At 36.9% G+C, this 20224-nt stretch overlaps 1 protein-coding gene across 9 annotated transcripts in view; it reads right to left on the minus strand.

Moving 5' to 3' along the window:
• BCLAF1 (BCL2 associated transcription factor 1) overlaps positions 1–19233 on the minus strand; it is a 31709-nt gene extending 12476 nt beyond the window's left edge. The window contains exons 1-8 of one of the 9 annotated variants that reach the window (XM_043888006.1): positions 19074–19233; positions 11100–11190; positions 9341–9454; positions 7624–8529; positions 5720–5866; positions 5398–5567; positions 2969–3074; positions 1842–1926 (exon numbers count right to left, since the gene is read on the minus strand). In XM_043888006.1, coding sequence (XP_043743941.1) covers positions 1842–1926; positions 2969–3074; positions 5398–5567; positions 5720–5866; positions 7624–8529; positions 9341–9444 — 1518 coding nt within the window. In that variant the 5' untranslated portion in view covers positions 9445–9454; positions 11100–11190; positions 19074–19233. Of the gene's footprint in view, positions 1–1841; positions 1927–2968; positions 3075–5397; positions 5568–5719; positions 6386–7623; positions 8536–9340; positions 9455–11099; positions 11191–19073 lie in introns of all 9 variants that reach the window. The other 8 variants (XM_043888001.1, XM_043888005.1, XM_043888000.1 and 5 more) reach the window with 8 other exon arrangements.
• Positions 19234–20224: the final 991 nt, after the last annotated feature.

Genomic DNA, 20224 nt, shown 5'->3' on the forward strand with positions numbered 1-20224 from the left:
TGAAACCAACTGAGGTTGAACAAGGGTAGAAACAAAGCCAGAAAGATTCCCAATCCTGTACTCAGTATCTGGGCCATATACTGCCCTTTCTCAATTCAGGTATTGCAACGGACATTAGTTTAACTGGGTCACAATTCACCTCCTTCTTGTTCCATTGCTTTTTCAAATACTATATAATTTAGGAAGATGGAAAGAGGCATCTAGGAATGAAGAAAAATTATACATCAGTAAGATGCTAAGCAATGTGGACATCCTTGCTAGTATTCAACAATAAGAAGTACTTACTCTGGGAAGTCTAGCTACAATGTTCATAAACATTCCTAAAACTGGAAGTATATGTCCAAATGGTACCAACTACTCACCTATTTGCTCCCACAGTTATGAGAAAAATCTAATCAAGAGCAAAAACCTTCCTAGTCACCTAGTAATATGCTATTGCCAAGCCCATGGGTAACAGTGTAGATGGAAGTACTTTGTAAACACCAAACTATATATGTAAACTACACACTATTACATGTATGTTAATTGTTCATTCAGATAGGAAGATAAAGGATAAAAAGCAATGTCTTTTCCTCTTATCCTTCCATTAGTTATCACTATTTTCCCTCCTCTAGGTCAAAATCTGGTCTGAATAATGAAGAGAGAAGAAAGACACTCACTCTGTCAGAGTATAAGAATAGACTAAATTGTGGGCAAAACAAAATTAACCAACATTGAACCCAAGATATTGAAAATAGAAGCCAAAATTAGCATTCACTTCTCAGAATCTGCTTTACCAAAATCAATGTGCCCCATGCAAAGAAACCACTTTCTAAGCTCTAAATATCTTATTTAATAAATTAACAGCATGCCTAATTAAAAAGCTTATAAATGAAAACCCTTAGTAACAGCTTCTAGTATTAAAGTGCCAATGTTATCATAACAGCCCAGTTATTCAACTCTGCAAAACAGATGTATTCTCATTTTTCTTATTAGAAAACCGACATCCAAAAAGCTAATCACATTCCTATTATCAAGATAGTACTCAGTAATGGCCACGATTGGAACCAAGTAATACCGTTCCAAGTCCCTAACCTTTTCATTACAACAGACAGTTGCTCCCTTTTAACCTTGCTCCACATTTCAACTAGAAATGTTATGGCCTGTCATATAGACTAATGTACCTAGAAAATATCAATTTCAAATTATCAATGACACAGAGTCCCCTTAATGACTGAATTCCATTCTTAAGAGTCGCCCGACCCCAACACCAGTCATTCAGACTCCTTTCTCAAGTTTAAAAGCATTCTTCCCCCAAATCTACAAATATTCCAATAGTAACACAGTTTTTATTGCAAGTGTTCATTTGTAAACCAGTTTTTAGAATGCTTATTTCCTAGTCCAGATCAAAAACACCCAGTAGCATGGCGATTACTTCTTGTTCTCTCTTTGAAGAACCTAAAGATATTAATTTAGGCACACATAAATGAAGGAATATTTATTCTGGATCACCCATTTCACCTCTAATAGAAACCTTTATATAATGTGTATCTTTGCTGTTATAATTTTCCTGTCTACTCACTGATTCTTTGCCTTTTTCTTAGAAATACTTTTTTCCTTTCATTAGCATTTAAAATAGTTACTCTAGGTTTAACATATAGTAAAGGGTGAGCTTAATTTTTTTCTAGGAAGAAACACTAGATACACACTACCACAGATACATATATATATAAAAAATACATTTACAAGTTATAAATAGATGATGTCTATAAACATTTTGCCTAGACAAACTGCTTATTAGAACAATATCATTAACTAACCAGAAGTTAACATGGAAAAGAAAAAGTGCATTCAAAACATACCTTTTGATTTTCTTCTTTAAAAACTCTCTCTTCCCCTGCTAAACGGGTATGCTTCCTCAGGGCACTTGGAGAGATGTCAATTCTCCTTAATGTAAAATAAAGTCTATTTGTAGTCACACTGATTTTATGATTCCACAAATTCCTAAAATTTGTCCATTTTTGTAAAGGGAATACGAGACAGTTGTTTCTCTCCCAGTTGACTAAATTTAGTATAGCAAGATTATTAAACTAATTCCTAATAGATAATTAAGAAATAAAAATGAATTTATTAAAAATAAATTAAAATGCCTCCAATTATTTGTCTACAAATGAAGCCTGATCTTTTAAGATATCAAGCTTACTTTAATCATCAAAAAAGAAAAAACTTTTTTGATCAAAATGAATATTATCATGTAAGTATCAGCATGTGATTATAGTACATCAGTATCAACGAATACACAAGTAGGATTATTTGTTCTTAGGTGCTCTCCGATCTTTTTACACATTCAGTGTCTCTAGCTTTGCTCTGTGCCTCTCCTTGCCTTCTTAAGCTACTGTCAGTTGAGTCTTCTCAGTGCCTCTTCAGCAGTGACCACCAAAACCATACCTACTATGTATTAAGCACTGAATTAGATACTTTACAATTAATACTAACTGTCACCATCATCCTGCAAAACAGGATATTTTATTTGTTATTCTTATTTGTAGATGGAAAACAAACATTCAGAAATTAAATAATGTTTTTATCACAATGCAATTAAGTGAAAACAAGGAATTGAACATATCTGACTTCAAACTCATGATCTTTTCACAAGGAACAATTTTATCTCACCAAGTATTTTTATTTTACAAACTTACTGGAAGTGAATAAAACTCAAAGTTTACTTACTCTAGGCATCCAACCCCCTCCCAAAAGACAAATTGCTAACTATTTAATTCCATACTGGGAAGTGATAAGAGTATTTTAAGTTCTAACAACCAGTTTTAACCAAATAAACTGAAAATTAAAAAGAAATTGTAAATTACAAACTTTCATTTGAGCCATGATACCCATGTAGCTTCATGTATCTTATCTATAGCTTCAACATGAACTTGTCTAACAGCGTCTTCCTAGCAAAACAACACTTTCACATGCCCAGCATACATACCTGTGTATCTCAGGGCTCTTTTGCCTGGCACTATGTTCTTCAGTGGCTTTCTGATACGACGTGAACCTCTCGTTTAGGGTCATTGAAGATGATTTGAAGTATTGCTCTGTTGATTTAGGAGAAACACTGCCCAATTAGTTACCTTTACCTTAAGAGGAATTTTCAATTGTGACAGAAGGGCATATAGCAGGTGAATAGAAAATAAAAATACTCAAGACACCTAGTAGAAGAGAATCAAGTGTTACAAAGAACTCCTACCCTGGCCCATGTAACTTCTTGTACCTCAACAGGTAACTGATGCAAAGTTTCTCACAGGTCTCTGTCAATATTACATATAATCCAAGAACAATAAATATACTAAATCAAGAGTCTCTAATTCAATTTCAATAACACACTACACTTCCCCAAATAAACAAAAAGCAACAATAATACGTGACTGTCCTTAAGCCTTGCCAATGTGAACCAATGAAGCTAACTTCAAGTAATCATTTGCAGAAAACAAAAAATACTAAAATAACTTGCAAAGCTTGTTTTAATAAACTAATAAAATTATTTCATCAATAACTATGTTGTTAACAAAACCTGGATTTAAGAAAAAACTGAATACTGGCACTTCAATTGGAAAAATATTTTTTACATAAATTAACACTAATTACTCCAAAAATCTGGCATCTTGGCAAACCTGACAGTACATTTGATATTACTGTCTTGTCTTTTAACAATTTTAAAATTAGTAATATCAACACCAATTTTTTTAAACCATTTCAAGATATGCTGTTGATGTAATATAGAAAAGACGTATAAAGTCATGAAATGTTACATTACGAAGCAAGCTATCTGCTTAACAGGTCAACATACATCTGTGTCAACTTACCGCCCAATATCCAGCACATGTCTCATAACCAATCATTAAAACTTGAAATGGCCACTACCAGGGTAGTGCCTCAATCATAATTCCATGAAACCCAGGAATTTGAGCTAGTAACTCAGTTTTTATGCCATTTTTGCCAGGAAGACAGAAGATTCAACTTTGCCTGTATCTTTCAACAGCTATTTTACTTTGAAACATGGATTTGCCATTTCAAAACATATTCCAGGACCTAGTTACAATGAAAAAGAAAACATCACTGGGCATTTTCAGCTCTATAGGAAGTAAGAGCTGTTCAGATCGGTTGCACAATACCAATAATGAAACATAACTACAGTTCTTTTCTTTTAAAAAAAAAAAAAAAGGAAAGGAAAAAGGAAAAATTTATCAAAACCTGATCTCAAAATTCAGCAATAAACTGTAAAATGTAGAGACAGGTTAAAAAAAAAAAGTGAAAAAAGAAAAAATGTTAATGCTTCATATTCTATGCACCACAGTAATATGGTCACAAATTGGTTCATAAACCTAGTTATAGCCAAATAGCAAAACTCTTTTGTTACTATGTTTAAATAACTACAGTAAAAAAGAAATTCATTAACTCTTCACTATTTTGAAATAAGTGCATGAAGAATTCCTGAGTGACAAGTTTCAGCTATGAGTTGTTCTCGGGTCCAAAGACAAACTTATCAAAAACGGCTTTTCAGAGCAACAGCCACGGAGATTCCTGGGTAAGAAACCTATGTCAAGGTAAACTCCCTTTCAAACACAAAAATAAAATAATAACATCTATTTGCCCAAAAAGTCACAAGCTAAAATCTTTGAAAATTATTAGTAACTCTGGAACTAAAATTAGACACTGCTGAAAAGAGAACATCACTACTTCAGTTGAAAAGAACATCCTTCATCATCCCTAGGACCTCAAGGAATGTCATCATTATTATCCTCACTCACTACTCACATTATCACTACTTACCTAGCATACTTTTAAATTTCTTGAAGTTTTTTCCCCCTTTAAAAATCCTAATAAAAGTTTTCTGATTTATTATATAAAAAAGTAAAATATTATCACAAATTAAGTAATACAAAATTAACACAGAAATACTGTTTTCCCCTCCCCACTGGTTTCAAGTTTCTTTAAAGGTTAAAAAGAAATTCTTCATAATAGTAACAACATTGCACCACTTTGTTATAAATCTATGCCAAGAGTACATTAATACAAGTCTTACGAATGCAATCAAAGATAATCTGCAAGCACTCTGAACTTCAAAGACAGTATTATGGCACATTTCAAAAAGACTTTCAGCACTGTATAAATCTGTATCATTTTTTATCATGATACAGATTTTCAGGGTATGTTTTAATTTTACTTACACTTATTAAATATTAAAAATCACTTTCTTAAATAGGTGTTAATGTTAACAAGACATATCTCATTTATGAAGTGCTATTTATACAAAATTTTAATAGTCTACATAGAGCCCTAGGGTGTGTTATTATTATGCACAGCTGTTAATTTTTTTTTTACTTGCAAGAAAAATATAATTCACGATACTAAACATACCTTTAACATGATGAACCAAGGACACAATGTGTTGAATAAATGACTCAGATGTGCTTTTGCTGGCCTGTGGCAACTTAATGTGGTCAAAGATGGATCGGAATTCTTGCTCCTTCTTGACAGAATGGACAAGTGTACTAGCAAGGAGTCTGTCTTTAGTCAAGGAGGCAGGTCTGGAGCATATCGGTAACAAACAGACACATACAAACAAAATATACCATTGGTTTGAATATGAAAATGGGAAGAATGGTCAGAAAATAAGATAATTAACTGGATTATTAACTAACCACCCACAGATTATTTATTGGGGAGCAATGTGGATTACCTGTTAGAATCATCAAGAGGAACAGGTGCCATTTTGAGCTTGACTTCAGGACGATGAGAATCACTGGCTATCATTTTGATCCTAAGTGGGCTCTCTTCTCTGAAGGTAGACTTTTCTCGTGCATCCAGATTCTTGTGTAGAGGGGGACTGTAATCAAAGAGGTCTTTGAGCTTTTCAGACTTTACCTGCTCAGGTGACTGAGTTTCTTTCTTTACTGTTATTCTCTCAGAATTTTTGTCGTCTTCCTTGTGCTTATCTTTTGCAGTGCTAGGCCTTTCCACTACATATCCAGTCTCTTTAAGTTTGTAATTTTTTTCTTCTCTAAATCCATCACTTTCTCTATTGCCTTTCAATGAAACTTTGGACTTGTACTTGGGTCCTTCCTCCTCAGTATTCCGGTGAGACGTAGTAGCAAAATTTTTACCCTGATCTGCAAGAACTGACTTCCTGAACTGTCTATAATCCTCTGTCTCCTCTGTGTCATCCCCTTCTGAATCATTAAACTTTTGTTTTCCAGATTCTTTATCACTGAAGTAATCTAGAACTTCCTGATCTTCCCATTCTCCCTCTGCCCTCCCTTTCTCTGATCCTTTCTCCTTTGAAGCCTCTTTATCCCTGGTATTACCCCTATCAAGCAGGAATACTCTAGACTCTTCATCTGTGAACCTGTGAATAAGCAAAGAAGAGGATGGTAACTCTGGATTGCATTCATTCTGGACCACTTACATACTTAACTGTGCTTCCCAATATCACAGGGCCAGTAATAAGAGGAAAAAAATCCTACTGAAAATTGCTTTTTTCATATTCCACTTATAGAAAGCATTAAAAGCATCCATAAAGCTTATGTGCTGAGTTTTAAAATAAATGCACATATTAAGACTTCTGAAGTTTAAAAAAAGTAAAGCCATTCTCAAAAACTTCTATTTACTGATAGTTCACAATTCTGCACTAACAAATCCAAATTTTCAGAGCTTAATTTTTGAGACTAGGAACCACTAAAAACTTATCTGTAATACACTTATCTATTTGACACTTAAAATATACTTATCTATTTAATATATTTATCTATTTGAATTCTACTTATGATAACACTCAAAATTTCACTCTTTAACATATTTACTAATATAAATAAGAGTTCAAAAAAGTGGACTTCAATGTAGTTAGTATTAGATAGTACTATTCTATCTAAATCACAAAATAATTCATGTATATACTTTTCAGTAGAAAATGATTTCTGGCAATATTAAGTAGAAACTATGTATCAATTCAATAAAAATTAATTTTAGGTTGGGAAGCACTAAACCATAAACAGCAAGCTTGCTGTATTTCCTCACTTAAAACCAACTACATTACCTTAGCAATCCATTTTCATTAAGGAACCTTTAGCAATGCTTAAAATTAGCATTTAGACCAAGCATCTCTCTGAAATGTTACTAGAGTCACTAAGAAATACCATTTATCTTTTCTACAGTCAGGAAGATTTATTAAAAATTGGCAGCTGGACTATTTATCCTACCACACAAGAATATATAACTGCATTATTTTATGTAGGTCACATTATAATGATGAAGACGACAAAATAAGCTTTCAATGCTTTAACACTTATAAAATTAATCTCTGTAAGCTTTTACAATTTTTACAGGTTAACCATTAGTTATGCTTTATGCTACTCAACTTCTCCTTTACATTCTTAATTCTGCACTTAAAAAATGGATGAAATGAAAAGGAAGAGTATGAATTAGCTTCATAAAAATTAAAACACTTTACAATCAACTTGGAATTATTTTATAAAAAGTCACGAGTAAAAATACTTAAATACACATCACAATGCAATTTGAAAACATACATCTGAACAGAATTCAGAGAAATATTACTATTATGATCTAAATTCTCTTAACTCTTACCTTTTTAAGAATTTTCCTGTCTTTGCAGTTTCCTGATCTCCACCATCAGGATAAAATGAGGAACGTCCCCTAGCCTCATCTCTTGGAGCATTCTGTGGTGTGATTGTCTTTGCAGGGCTTCTTCGTGAAGGTATGTGATGAATTGGACTATTCTGAGAAGGGCTGTATCTACTTGATCCATTTCCAACAGAACCAGACCCAGATCTTTCAGGACTATGCTGAATGGAATGTGAATGCTGAGAGGGGGTGTTTTTTGCAGAGTGTACTGTACTGAGCATGGGGGCATCAGAGCAAGATGAACTCTGACTAGGTGGTGTAGCAATTGGTGAAGGACTATGGGGTGATCTGGGGCTATTATCATAAGCTGAAAGGCCAGGCCAAATATCACCAGATGTGGCCGATGATTTATTAAATTCATCAATAGATTCAGATGGGTCGTGTTCAAATGTATCTTTCGGTTCCTCCTGTGATTTATTTTTCAAAGGACTCTCTTCTTGAGGTTCCCCTTCAGCTTTTTTGGTTTGTTTTTCCTGAGACCCTCGTCTTTTAGAGACAGGAGACTTGCTATAAGGGGACGAAGAACGAGAAGAGGATGATCTTGGAGACCTAGAGGATCTATATGATCGGCGAGATCTGCTTCGGGATCTTTGAGAAGAAACGGATCTTCTTTTTGGACTCCTGGAGCGTGAACGACCTCGTCGAGGACTCCTAGAGTGTCTTCTATTCCAAACAGGTCTATATCCACCTCGATGATATCTACCTCCTCCTCCTTGATAATACCCTCTACCCCTTCCTCTGTACCCATAAGGTCGTCTCATTCCTCTATTATTTCTGTAATCTCGACGATAATCTCTAGAATAAATTCGATCTCTACTACGAGATCTTGAATACGTCCTGGAACGAGACCTAGAACTAAAAATGAAATAAATATCAATGAAAGAAAAATAAACTATTCCATTGTACCATTCTGACTGAATATATTATGCAAATAAGTTGTCAAAGCTAAAAATTTATTTTTTTTAGAAAACCCTCATTTATATAAAAGTAAAAGGTGACTATTTTCAACGAAGAACATCTCAATTCTAAGGTATATATTGAGAAAATGGGGGGAAAACTGACATCCAACGTAAGACACACTAACAAAATTACATTTATGTAGGCACTTCAAGTGGTAATGTCAAAAGAATATGTAATGCCATGGAAGAATATTCATTAGTGAAATATCACTGGCTAAATGCATATGTAATAAAAAGTTAGGCCAAGAAAAATACTAAAGAAAAATCAGAAACTAATATTAATTCATAATGACATTATGGTCATTTATTTTTAACTTATAGTTTCTATTTTCCATGCTAAGTATGTATTACCAGTTAAAGAAAAACAACCAGAGTCAATCATATTTATATAAAAGAATAAACTTATTGAGACCTCAGAGTCAGAAACAAGAAACTATGAAATAATATGCAAAAATTCTTTACTGCCGAATAATTCTTACATTATCCAATTCATCTCTTAACATTACAACAGTTCCCCTTTATCTGCAGGAAATTCATTCAAAGTTTCCCCAGTCAACTAATTCTAAACAACAGATCCACTCATAGGGTTCTTCGAGACTAAAACATGTTAATGAATTTAGCATTCTGCCTGTGTAAGCAATCCATAACTATTAGCTGGTATGATTATTATTATTTAAAGAGGTAAAAGCACAGTAATTCACCTGTATCTCTTCTTCCTTGAGTGTGATCTTGATCTTGATCGAGAACTAGACTGTGATCTAGACTTTGATCTTGAAGAATGCGATCTAGAATTGGAGCGACCCATTTCTTTTCTCCTAGGCAAATGAAAGGGCAAAAAAGGTTAAAATCACAATGCAAGAGAAGCAGTTTCTATTACTTATCTTCAGATACAAATTAAGTTTATAAAACGTAAGTTTCTCAAAGGATATTACCCATCATTATTCAAGTGAGTACTAAGTCAATTATCCCTAACTAAAACTGCATGGCAGGTATTGTAAAGACACAACAGAAGATTTCTATGGACTTTTCCACTTATGTGCCTCAATCCAAAAAAAGCCAGCAGCTGCAGAAGTCAGAAAGAGCAATGACCTCAGACTGCAGCAGTACGTTAGATGTTATTCCATGCCCAATACAAATGCCTACCTCTCCTGTAAAAAAGATAAATAATATCAGAGTATTACAGATAACAAACCTGAAAAGAAAATACAAATGACATAATATTAAAAAACAGTAAACCCACCCAGCTGTCATCATAAGTGTTTTATGGCTTTGAAATGGGACTAAATTGACCACTCCATGTATACAATACTGCTTGGAATGGTGATGGATAAGTCTCCTAGTAGAATAAAGGTCACTAAGTCTCTGAACAGCTGGAGCCCATGGCTCTGCTTTCAATAGTCATAACTGTAGAATAAAAATGGACTTATGTGACAATGCCTAGTTCACCCTATAGCTTTCTGGTGAAAAGATGAAAAAGGATAAAAGAAACTAAAGAGATTGCTCCAAGAAGAGATTGGGACTGCAAGAAAAAGAGAACTTGTACACCAATATTCTAACTTTTCTAAATACTAGCTTGTATCTAATGCAATAACCAGACCTCACGGAAATAAGTAACAGGACTAACTGATTTATAAGATCTACTCTTTACAAAATTAAACCTATACATCTCCCAAGTTTATTCCTGCTACAACTATTTTCAAACTTTCACTAACTTATACAAAATAAGTATTTTTTCCAAAAAAAAATCAACTCACTAAACTTTCCTAATAGCCTGCAACTGCCATGTATTTAAACCATTTTGATCTAACTAGACTTTGCTCAATATTATGAAACAGTTTTTGAAAAGTATTGAGATGAACTAGAGGAGGCAATGATGTCTACATAGTTCCTCACCAAAAAAAGCCACATAAATGACAAATTCAATGGGTTTCAAATAAATATTTATTCCAAAATAAAACACAACTGTCTTCAAAGAGACAAACACCAGCTACATCTTCTCTCACTCTTAATTCCAAGTGAGTTAAGATATAAAGACAGTACCTTCCTCAAAGATGTATTGAGGATTAAATGAGTTGATACATATAATATTCTTAAAACAATTTTTAGCACATAATAAGCAATCAAACTTAATTACTTTAACACCCATGTAAGGGGGAAAAAGTTAAGTTATGGAACTCTTCTTGTATGCATAAGGATAAGTTAAATAAGCAGATTATTTTTGAATAACTGTGTACTCTGAGTCTTTAAGTAGATGTGTTTATAGAATTAGAAGCAGATACACAACCTAGAAACAGAAGAGAATCTTTTCCCTAAAACTTTTAAAATCTGGCTTACTTCATAAAAGTCACCATAACAAAAGTTTCAGACCATATCACGTGTAATCAGTCTAAATCATTAAGTTCAGAAGTCACATTTTCTTTAAAAAGTCCAAACTGCAGACTAGAAAAACTAATCATCTACCTTGGGTTTTATGCAGGATCAAGCAGTCAACTGAAGTCTTTGAGATACTGTAAGATTCTTCCTGGAGAGAATGTTCTGAGAAATTAAATTCCTAGCAAAGATAAAAAAAAAAAATTGAATTATGGTAAAAAATCCACTATTTACAACATATTACCACTCAGCACCACAATAAACTCTTAATAAAGGCACTAAATATTTCAGGAACAGGATACTGAATCAGGAAATAAGCTTTTAACCATAAAAGCTTAAAGAAATTTAACTTTTGTTTTAATTAGAATGCAGCAGTGAGTGCATTGTGAAACTACAGCACCTTTAATTCGAACACTTGAGTTCTAATTTTAGCAATCTGGGCTTTAGAAAACAGAAGCTATACTGTCATCCTATCAGAAAATTCCCAAGTGGTTAGCGTGAGAGGCCATCTTGGTATATCGAAACATATTATGTATCTACAGTAGGGGTTTCCCTCAGAGCTCAGTTGGTAAAGAATCTGCCTGCAATGCAGGAGACCTGGGTTCGATCCCTGGGTCAGGAACATCCCCTGGAGAAGGAAACTGCAAACCACTACAGTATTCTTGCCTGGAGAATCCCATGGACAGAAGAGCCTGGCAGGCTACAGTCCATGGGGTTGCAAGAGTCGGACACAACTTAGTGACTAAACTACTACCATCTACAGTTAGTATTCATAATGCTACAGTTTGTAACAACTACGGTATGAGTTTCCTTTAATGTTATTTATCTTATTTTCTCCTGACCACTTCCTTTCATATAGTTCAGTTTCATTTGAAGCTGATTTTTAAAATTAATGTAACAGCCATCATAGTAACTCTAGTAATTTTGTGTCTAAAAGTATTTATATATATATATATATACAGATGTTCCAAAAAAAAAGAAAACAGCCAGTAGATGAAACAAGTATCAACTGGAAGCCAGAGCTCTTCCTAAACTAATTTACATTACTATGCAAATAAATTTAAGTTATACTCAAAGTATTAAGCAGTTTCAGTATTTACTGAAATGCTTAGCGTTATGAATAAAATTCAGTTATTATCAATTATGGGGCTTCCCAGGTGGTGCTAGTGGTAAAGAACCCGCCTCCAGTGCAGGAGACACAAGAGACGTGGGTTTGTTCCCTGGGTCAGGAAGATCCCCCGGAGGATGGCACAGCAACCTATTCTAGTATTCTTGCCTGGAGAATCCCATGGACAGAGGAGCCTGGAGGGCTACAGTTCATGGGGTCAGAGAGTCAGACATGAGTGAAACGACTTAGCACACATTATCAGCTATGTACAAAGCACAGCAAAAAATACGAGGGGATCAGAAACTAAACAATACAAGATTGTACGTGACAATACTCAAGGAATTCATAAACCAGTTTAAATGGAGGGAAAAAACTCATGTTAATATGAAAATCTGTCTTATCAAATTATTGATCCAATGAAAAAATGTAATAAAAATGAAAACACAAAGTAGAAGAAATAAGATTAAACTGGTAAAACAAGAACTGTCCCCTAATTATACATGGCCTTACAGCTAAGGGAATTATTTGATTTTTAAGATAGGAAGAAGGAATAGGAACCTAGCAAGTACGGGAAATATCGCAAAATAGAAATTAGCGAAAACAAGAGATCATGGATATATTAACAAAAAGATTTCTAAAGTACTCCTATGTTTAGTTTTAAAAACAGTAGATTCCCCCAAGTGGGCAGAGAAAAACTCTCATCTTTTAAACTGACAGGTTGTTATGAAACTTTATTCTGACCGAGAAGTCCAATACTACTGATTCACTGCTGGAAGTGATACAAGGCTCATTTTAGCCAACACTTACCCCAAACAAGTCTAAAAGGCTTATTTTAGTTTCTGTATATCCAAAGAAGAACCAATTGCCAAATCTCTCTTTACTCCAAGTCATGATTTTCTGAAGTACCAAGAAAATATACGCTAGAAATAGCAAAGTGAGGAAAGAGGGGCTGTAGGCTGTTAGCCTAGCAGATGTACCTTCTTGTTCATGATCGAAGGATATATTCAAGCATCCATACCAAGAACTCAATGATCATATATAAAATGACACGTAATACATTTAATAATATGTAATATACATTACAAATTAACATTTAATACTATGTAAATATTTAAGATAGTACAAAGACTGTAATCAGCTTGCCTTTTTTCTTTTTATTTATTTATTTTTTCAGTGGGTTTTGTCATACATTGACATGAATCAGCAATAGATTTACACGTATTCCCCATCCCGATCCCCCCTCCCACCTCCCTCTCCACCCGATTCCTCTGGGTCTTCCCAGTGCACCAGGCCCGAGCACTTGTCTCATGCATCCCACCTGGGCTGGTGACCTGTTTCACCATAGATAATATACATGCTGTTCTTTCGCAACATCCCACCCTCACCTTCTCCCACAGAGTTCAAAAGTCTGTTCTGTACTTCTGTGTCTCTTTTTCTGTTTTGCATATAGGGTTGTCGTTACCATCTTTCTAAATTCCATATATATGTGTTAGTATGCTGTAATGTTCTTTATCTTTCTGGCTTACTTCACTCTGTACAAAGACTGTAATCAGCTTGCCTTTTTTCTTTTTTAAATGAAAGTCTAAACACAAAGCACTGTTATATATTATGAGAGATATGACAGATTCCTCCCCTGCAAAAAACTAGAGAGGAACTAGAAATAAACAGTAACTAAATATCAAACATGTGCCAAGAACTGTGCTAGACTTTAAATAAAATTATCTCATTTAATCCTCATAATTTCATAAGCTACATATTTAACCCCACCTTTCAGATGAATTTAAGCTTTCATAATTCATATGAATTTAAACAAAGGAGACTATCAGAAGCCAGACACTACTACTGTAGGAAATACAGCACTTTAAGTGAAACACTAAGTTGCCTTCTCTGTTGGAGCTTATGTTCAAGCTAGGGGAAGAGAGAAACCAAAGAACACGAAGTGATGTCAAGAGATGGAGAGGAGGACTACTACAGTGGGTCCCTGAACCATTTTTAAAGAGGTAACAGTTAAGTTAAAGAGAAGGAACATTGCAAAGATCCAAGAAAAGTATTCTAGGCAAAGGACACAAACTTAACCAGTTTAAGACAAACTTGTAAGAAGGCTGAGGTACTGTGATCAATGAGAGGGTACAAGATAAGGCAGGAGACAGAAAAGGACTAAATCAAATAGCATCTAACAAGGAGGCAAGAGTCGAGTTGAGATTTTACTCTAACCATAATGGGAAGGTCCTAGATGGTCTGATTAGGGAAGTGTCACCATCTTATTTATTTACATTTTAAGATGGCTGCTATATAGAGCATGAACCACATGGAGAAAAGAAAAGGGAGACAAATTAGAAGGTTGAAGTAGCAGTAAGTACTTGAGCTGAGTCTTAATTTTAGCATATTCAGGATGTGGGCTCCAAATTTTTGCAAACTACTGCTATTCATAACTTTAATAATGCTCAAAATACCTCCCATGACTATTACTCCAATTGACTAGGTTCAAAATTCTGGTTTGACAATTAACCAGCTACCCAACTTTGGACAAATTACCTTAATCTCTTTCAGCTTCACTTTCCACATATATAAAATAAACCTAATAACAGTACTTACTCATGGGCTTAAGAGTAAATGTGCTTAACTAATAAATGGAAATAACTTATCTGGCATATGGTATGTATTCAAATATTAACCGGTCTGAAACAGTCTTAACTGCAGTTTATTAATTTCACTTCGAATGATTAATATTTAATATTTTTGGCATAGCATTAATCAGCATTATTAAAAAAGTCAAGAAATGCTTAACAGGGTGTGAGGATGGCCAAGTGGTCTAAGGCTCTAGACTCAAGAGATGTTTAACAAAACAAGTGGAATTTTGCTTTAAAACACTCCAGAAAACTGGAATTTGAAAAAGAACAGATTTCACACGTATAACTGAATCATTTACTGTACACCTGAAACAGAACGTCAATCACATATACTCCAATATAAAATAATTTTTAAGCACCCTCAAAAAAAAAAGCAAATAATGTTAAAGTTGGTAAATGCTGATAATTATTAAGCCTAAATAACAGTTCAATATTCTACTTTTGTGCTTGAGTATTTCCTTAAGAAAAAGCTTTAAAAATAAAGGTTTAGTCACAGAATTTTTAGTTGTGTCCAGCTCTTTGTCAGCCTGCTTTAGAAAAAAGCATGCAGAACTGAGAAAAAGAACACCTGCATCCCAGACCAGATTGTGCCACTCCCTGGTTCATGTGGCCCTAAAAAGTTTTCCACCTTTTTTGGCCTCCTCCTAGTATACGCTTGCTCCTTGGAAGAAAAGCTATGATTAACCTAGACAGCATATTAAAAAGCAGAGATGTTACTTTGCCAACAAAGGTTCATCTAGTCAAAGCTATGGTTTTTCCAGTAGTCATGTACAGATCTGAGTGCTGGACTGTAAAGAAAGCTGAGCGTCAAAGAATTGATGCTTTGACATCAATGAAAACTCTTAAGAGTCCCTTGGAATGCAAAGAGATCCAATCAGTCTATCCTAAAAGAAATCAGCCCTGAACATTCATTGGAAGGACTGATGCTGAAGCTGAAACTCCAATACTTTGGCCACCTGAGGAGAAGAATTGACTCACTGGAAAAGACCCTGACGCTGGCAAAGATTGAAGGCAGGAGAAGGGGATGACAGAGGATGAGATGGTTGGATGGCATCACCGACTCGATGGACTTGAGTCTGAGTAAGGTCCAGGAGGTGGTGGTGGACAGGGAAGCCTGGCATGCTGCAGTCCATGGGGTTGCAAAGAGTCAGACACAACTGAGCGACTGAGCTTAACTAGTATATGGAGAAATACTAGATCAAGTAAAGTTGAAGGTTTGAAAATTCCAAAATAACACACAAATGTCAACCTGTATTATTATTGTTTGCAGACTTTTTTTCCAGCTGGGGGCAAAGAAAATATTAAATACTTAGTATCGAACACTGGACCGGTTCCAAATTGGGAAAGGAGTACTACATCAAAGGCTGTATATTGTCACCCCGCTTATTTAACTTCTATGCAGAGTACACCACGCAAAATGCCAGGCTGGATGAAACACAAGCTGGAATCAAGATTGCCGGGAGAAATATCAATAACCTCAGATATGCAGATGACACCACCCTTACGGCAGAAAGCGAAGAAGAACTAAAGACCCTCTTGATGAAAGTGAAAGAGAGTAAAAAAGTTGGCTTAAAACTAAACACTGAAAAAATGAAGATCATGACATCCAATCCCATCACTTCATGCAAATAGATGGGGAAACCATGGAAACAGACTATTTTCTTGGGCTCCAAAATCACTGCAGGTAGTGACTGCAGTCATGAAACTAAAAGACGCTTGCTCCTTGGAAGAAAAGCTATGACCAACCTGGACAGCATATTAAAAAGTAGAGGCCATCTTATTTTGCCAATAAAGGTCCATCTATTCAATGCCATGGTTTTTCCGGTAGACATGAATGGATGTGAGAATTGGACCATAAAGGCTGAACATGGAAGAACTGATGCTTTTGAACTGTGGTGTTGGAGAAGACTCGAGGGACCTCGGACTGCAAGGAGATCCAACCAGTCAATCCTAAAGGAAACTGGTCCTGAATATTCACTGGAAGGACTGAAGGAAGCTCCAACACTTTGGCCACCTGATGCGAAGAGCTGATTTCATGAAAAAAGACCCTGATGCTGAGAAAGAGTGAAGAAGGCAGGAGAAGAGTATGACAGAGGACGAGATGGTTCAGTGGCATCACCCATTCAACGGACATGGGTTTGAGCAAGCTCTGGGAGATGGTGAGGACAGGGAAGCCTGGTGTGCTGCAGTCCATGGGGGTCTCAAAGAGTTAGACAAGACTGAGCAACTGAACAACAACAGCAACGTTTGTAGACTTTTTTCCAGCTGGGTGCAAAGAAAATATTAAATACTTTACATTCTGAAGTTAACACTGACAACCACTGTTTAATAAACTTGAATTGAAAAATGAACAAATTCATAACCCACAGCTATAACCTAAATATTTACACTTACCAATCACAGACAGTTGGACTTCCCAATTCCCTTATCCATTTCTTTGTCACTTAAGAAACCACTGTAAATTACACAGCTGTGGTTGTTGTTCAGTTGCTAAGTTGTGTCCAACTCTTTGCCACCCCATGAACTGCAGCATGCCAGGCTTCCCTGTCCTTCACCAATGATTCTGAATGTAGCTTCTGGAAAACCCTAATACAAAGTTCTATATAAAATATAAGTGAAAAGACTTTCCGTCACTATTAATGCAAGTCGTCACTCACATAGCTAACCTGGTATAGGTAGCCGCCCATGTTCAATACACTGAACTAAACCTGAGCCTACCCAAGTCATAAGTTTTTAGAGACCTCCAAGTCCTGAAAGACTACTGCTCTTCCAACTCAAGAATCAGCTCTACCCAAAAAATTTCCTTTGCCACAATTATCTGAATCAAGGGGGATTCCCATGACTACCACAATTTAACAATGAAAGTGTGGTATTCTTAAAACAAGATGCTAACTGCCATCAGTAGACAGGCTTTAGTTTACTCACCTAAAGTGAGTTATTTCAGACACCCAATCCTTCCATTCAATAAGTTATCCAAAATTGTCTAGGATCACATAAAACTGCAAATAAACTGGTAGCGTTTCCTCCTATGTAAAGGTTCTTTGTCTAAACTGTAGCCCAACCATTCCAACCACAGTCTAATCTGAATGACAATTCACAGTAAGAAATAAACTATTTTGCCTTTTAATATTCCCCAAATTTAAGAGGCTCTGCTGGACAAAAAAATACAAGACTGAAGGAGCTAATCTCTGTACGTCATTTTTGGTCATATCTGCTTCCAAATTTAGTTTCAACTTTTTTCACTTCTAATTCTCTCTATATATATAAAATAAATTTTAAAAGTTTGACTTAGGAAAGTAGTTGCCAGTACCGCTGCTTGATTCTGACAAGATACACCTTAAAACTTAAATAAAGCCAATCACGGCTTTATGATGGCAAAGTCCCTAACCTCAACTCACCACTCCCACCCAACCATTTATACCACCAATCGCGGATGCAACTTCTCTAACAAGGTACAATGGTTAATATGCAGGAAGGACGTGGCCTCGCGGGTACTGCAGAATTGCCCTTTAGCCCCGGAGGTGGCAGGGCCGTCCTTACATCCATTGGCTAAGGCCGCTGCCCAAGCTAGTAACTAGGCACCAAATCCTAGAGTCAAGAGTGCACTCTCGCTTCAAATCACAGTTACCAGGGGGACCAGAAGAAAAATTTCCCGCAACCCGGAAAGCCGGAGGCGGATGCCGGGGTCAGAGAGTGCGGAACGAGATCCTAGGACAAACTAGAGTAACAAAATCAAGGCGAAAACCGGCCGGGAGCGTGAAGCCGGGTACAAGGAGTTAAAAGACGGCGCGAAAAGTGGTTAACCTACCCAAAGCACTTTGTTGCAGGTTAGTTATTTTGTCCAAGCCTCTCAGGCCGGAAAGAAAGGTGGCGATTCCAGCCAATGAGAAGAGAACACAAGTTGCACCTCCGACCGCCTGAGGAGCCGTAGGCGGGGAAGGGAAAGAAGAGGAAGCGCGCGTGCGCCGGGGCGAGCTTTCAGTCGGCCACGCGCACAGGTCCGGACTGAGGAAAATGGGGGAAGGGTTGAAAAGGCAGATCTGCGCAAGCGCACGGAAGGCCGCGCGGTCTGTGGGTCTCGAGCCAGACTCCCAGGCGCGCGCGCGCGCACGGTTCTCGCTGCTCACCCCACCCCCCACCTTTTCGGCCCGTAGTGCCTCGAAAGCCTGAGGGAAACTGACTGGGGAACGCATAAATAACGGCGCAACGTCTCCTGAGCTCTCCTGTCACCGCCAACCCGCCACTACCAACAAAAGATTCAATAATATTCATTCCTCCTCGATATTCACTGCCTTTTGAGTTATCTGAACGCAACGCAAGGCCTACCTGACACGCCGAAGGACGGTTCCCGGGACTTATCTCACCGGTAACTACACAGCGGCCATTTCCCCACTCAAGAACGGGAGGAAAACCATAGAGGTATCTTCGACGCGCTAGCTCCTCTCCGTCACTTCCGATTTGGGGCGTGGCCTCCGGTGCCGCTAAATATCTGACCAAGCCCCACCCACCCCACCGCCCTAAACCCTCTCTCCGGCCGCGGTAAAGATGTTGCCTGAGGCTTTCTGGGAAGTCGCGAGGCTGGTCTCGCGCGATGATCTGGCGGCTCCGCCTTCCGGTCTTCACCAGCCGCCTCCGCCAGGGTGGCGGTAGAAAGTGGGCGGGGTGTTTTGGTGATGTGGGACGTGGTTCCACAACGTAGGATGCACTGGCCTGGTTTGCATTGAGCGAACCCTCCGGACCTCTCTTGTCCCCACTTTTGCTCGTCTGGTCTATTTTTTCCGTGGGACCAACTCTGACGAGGCCGGAAACAAAAGGATCATTTCACACTGAGGAAAAGACACGGACTTTATTAGCACACTGCGTCTGTCTCTGCCAGGAAGCGCCGAGTTTTTTCTCAGACGCCAACTGGAAACTAGGAAGTGTCGCTTTGTGTTTGATAAAAAATATGCCAGACGCACTTAGAAAGTAGAAAAATGGCCACGATCTGCGTCCGCTTCTTTAGTGGCGTCACACCAACTCTCCTACCCGTAGCGGAGTTCACTCTGCGTTACTCCAAAGTGGCTTAGGCTGTCTTGGCGGTTTGCGTCAGAAGATGCTTCTTGTCCTCGGACGTGGTTAAAGCATTACCACTTAGCCGTCTTGAGACGTTGGTTTGAGCATAAAAATAAAGCATAAAACGAAGCTTTACGATTAGTTGTGCTGGTCCAGAAACAACCTAATGTGCCAAAAATATAAACCAGATTATGAATAAGGAAGCCACATGTTTTGATTTGGATAAAATTTCAAATAAGAGTCATAGCACATTTTCTATTAAGACTTAGCTGCGCTTAATTCCTTAGAGCCTAAAATCGTTATTACTTTGTTGTTTAGGGACCTGAACTGCCTGAAAGGATTTAAAAGTTCTAATTAGCAACCAGTCTTCTGTCAGTAAATGCAGTCCAGTATTGGGCCGTATCCGTGGACTTAATACTGTACTT

The sequence above is a fragment of the Cervus elaphus genome, chromosome 26 (assembly GCF_910594005.1).
Source record: "Cervus elaphus chromosome 26, mCerEla1.1, whole genome shotgun sequence".
In the NCBI taxonomy this organism is placed as follows: Eukaryota; Metazoa; Chordata; class Mammalia; order Artiodactyla; family Cervidae; genus Cervus; species Cervus elaphus.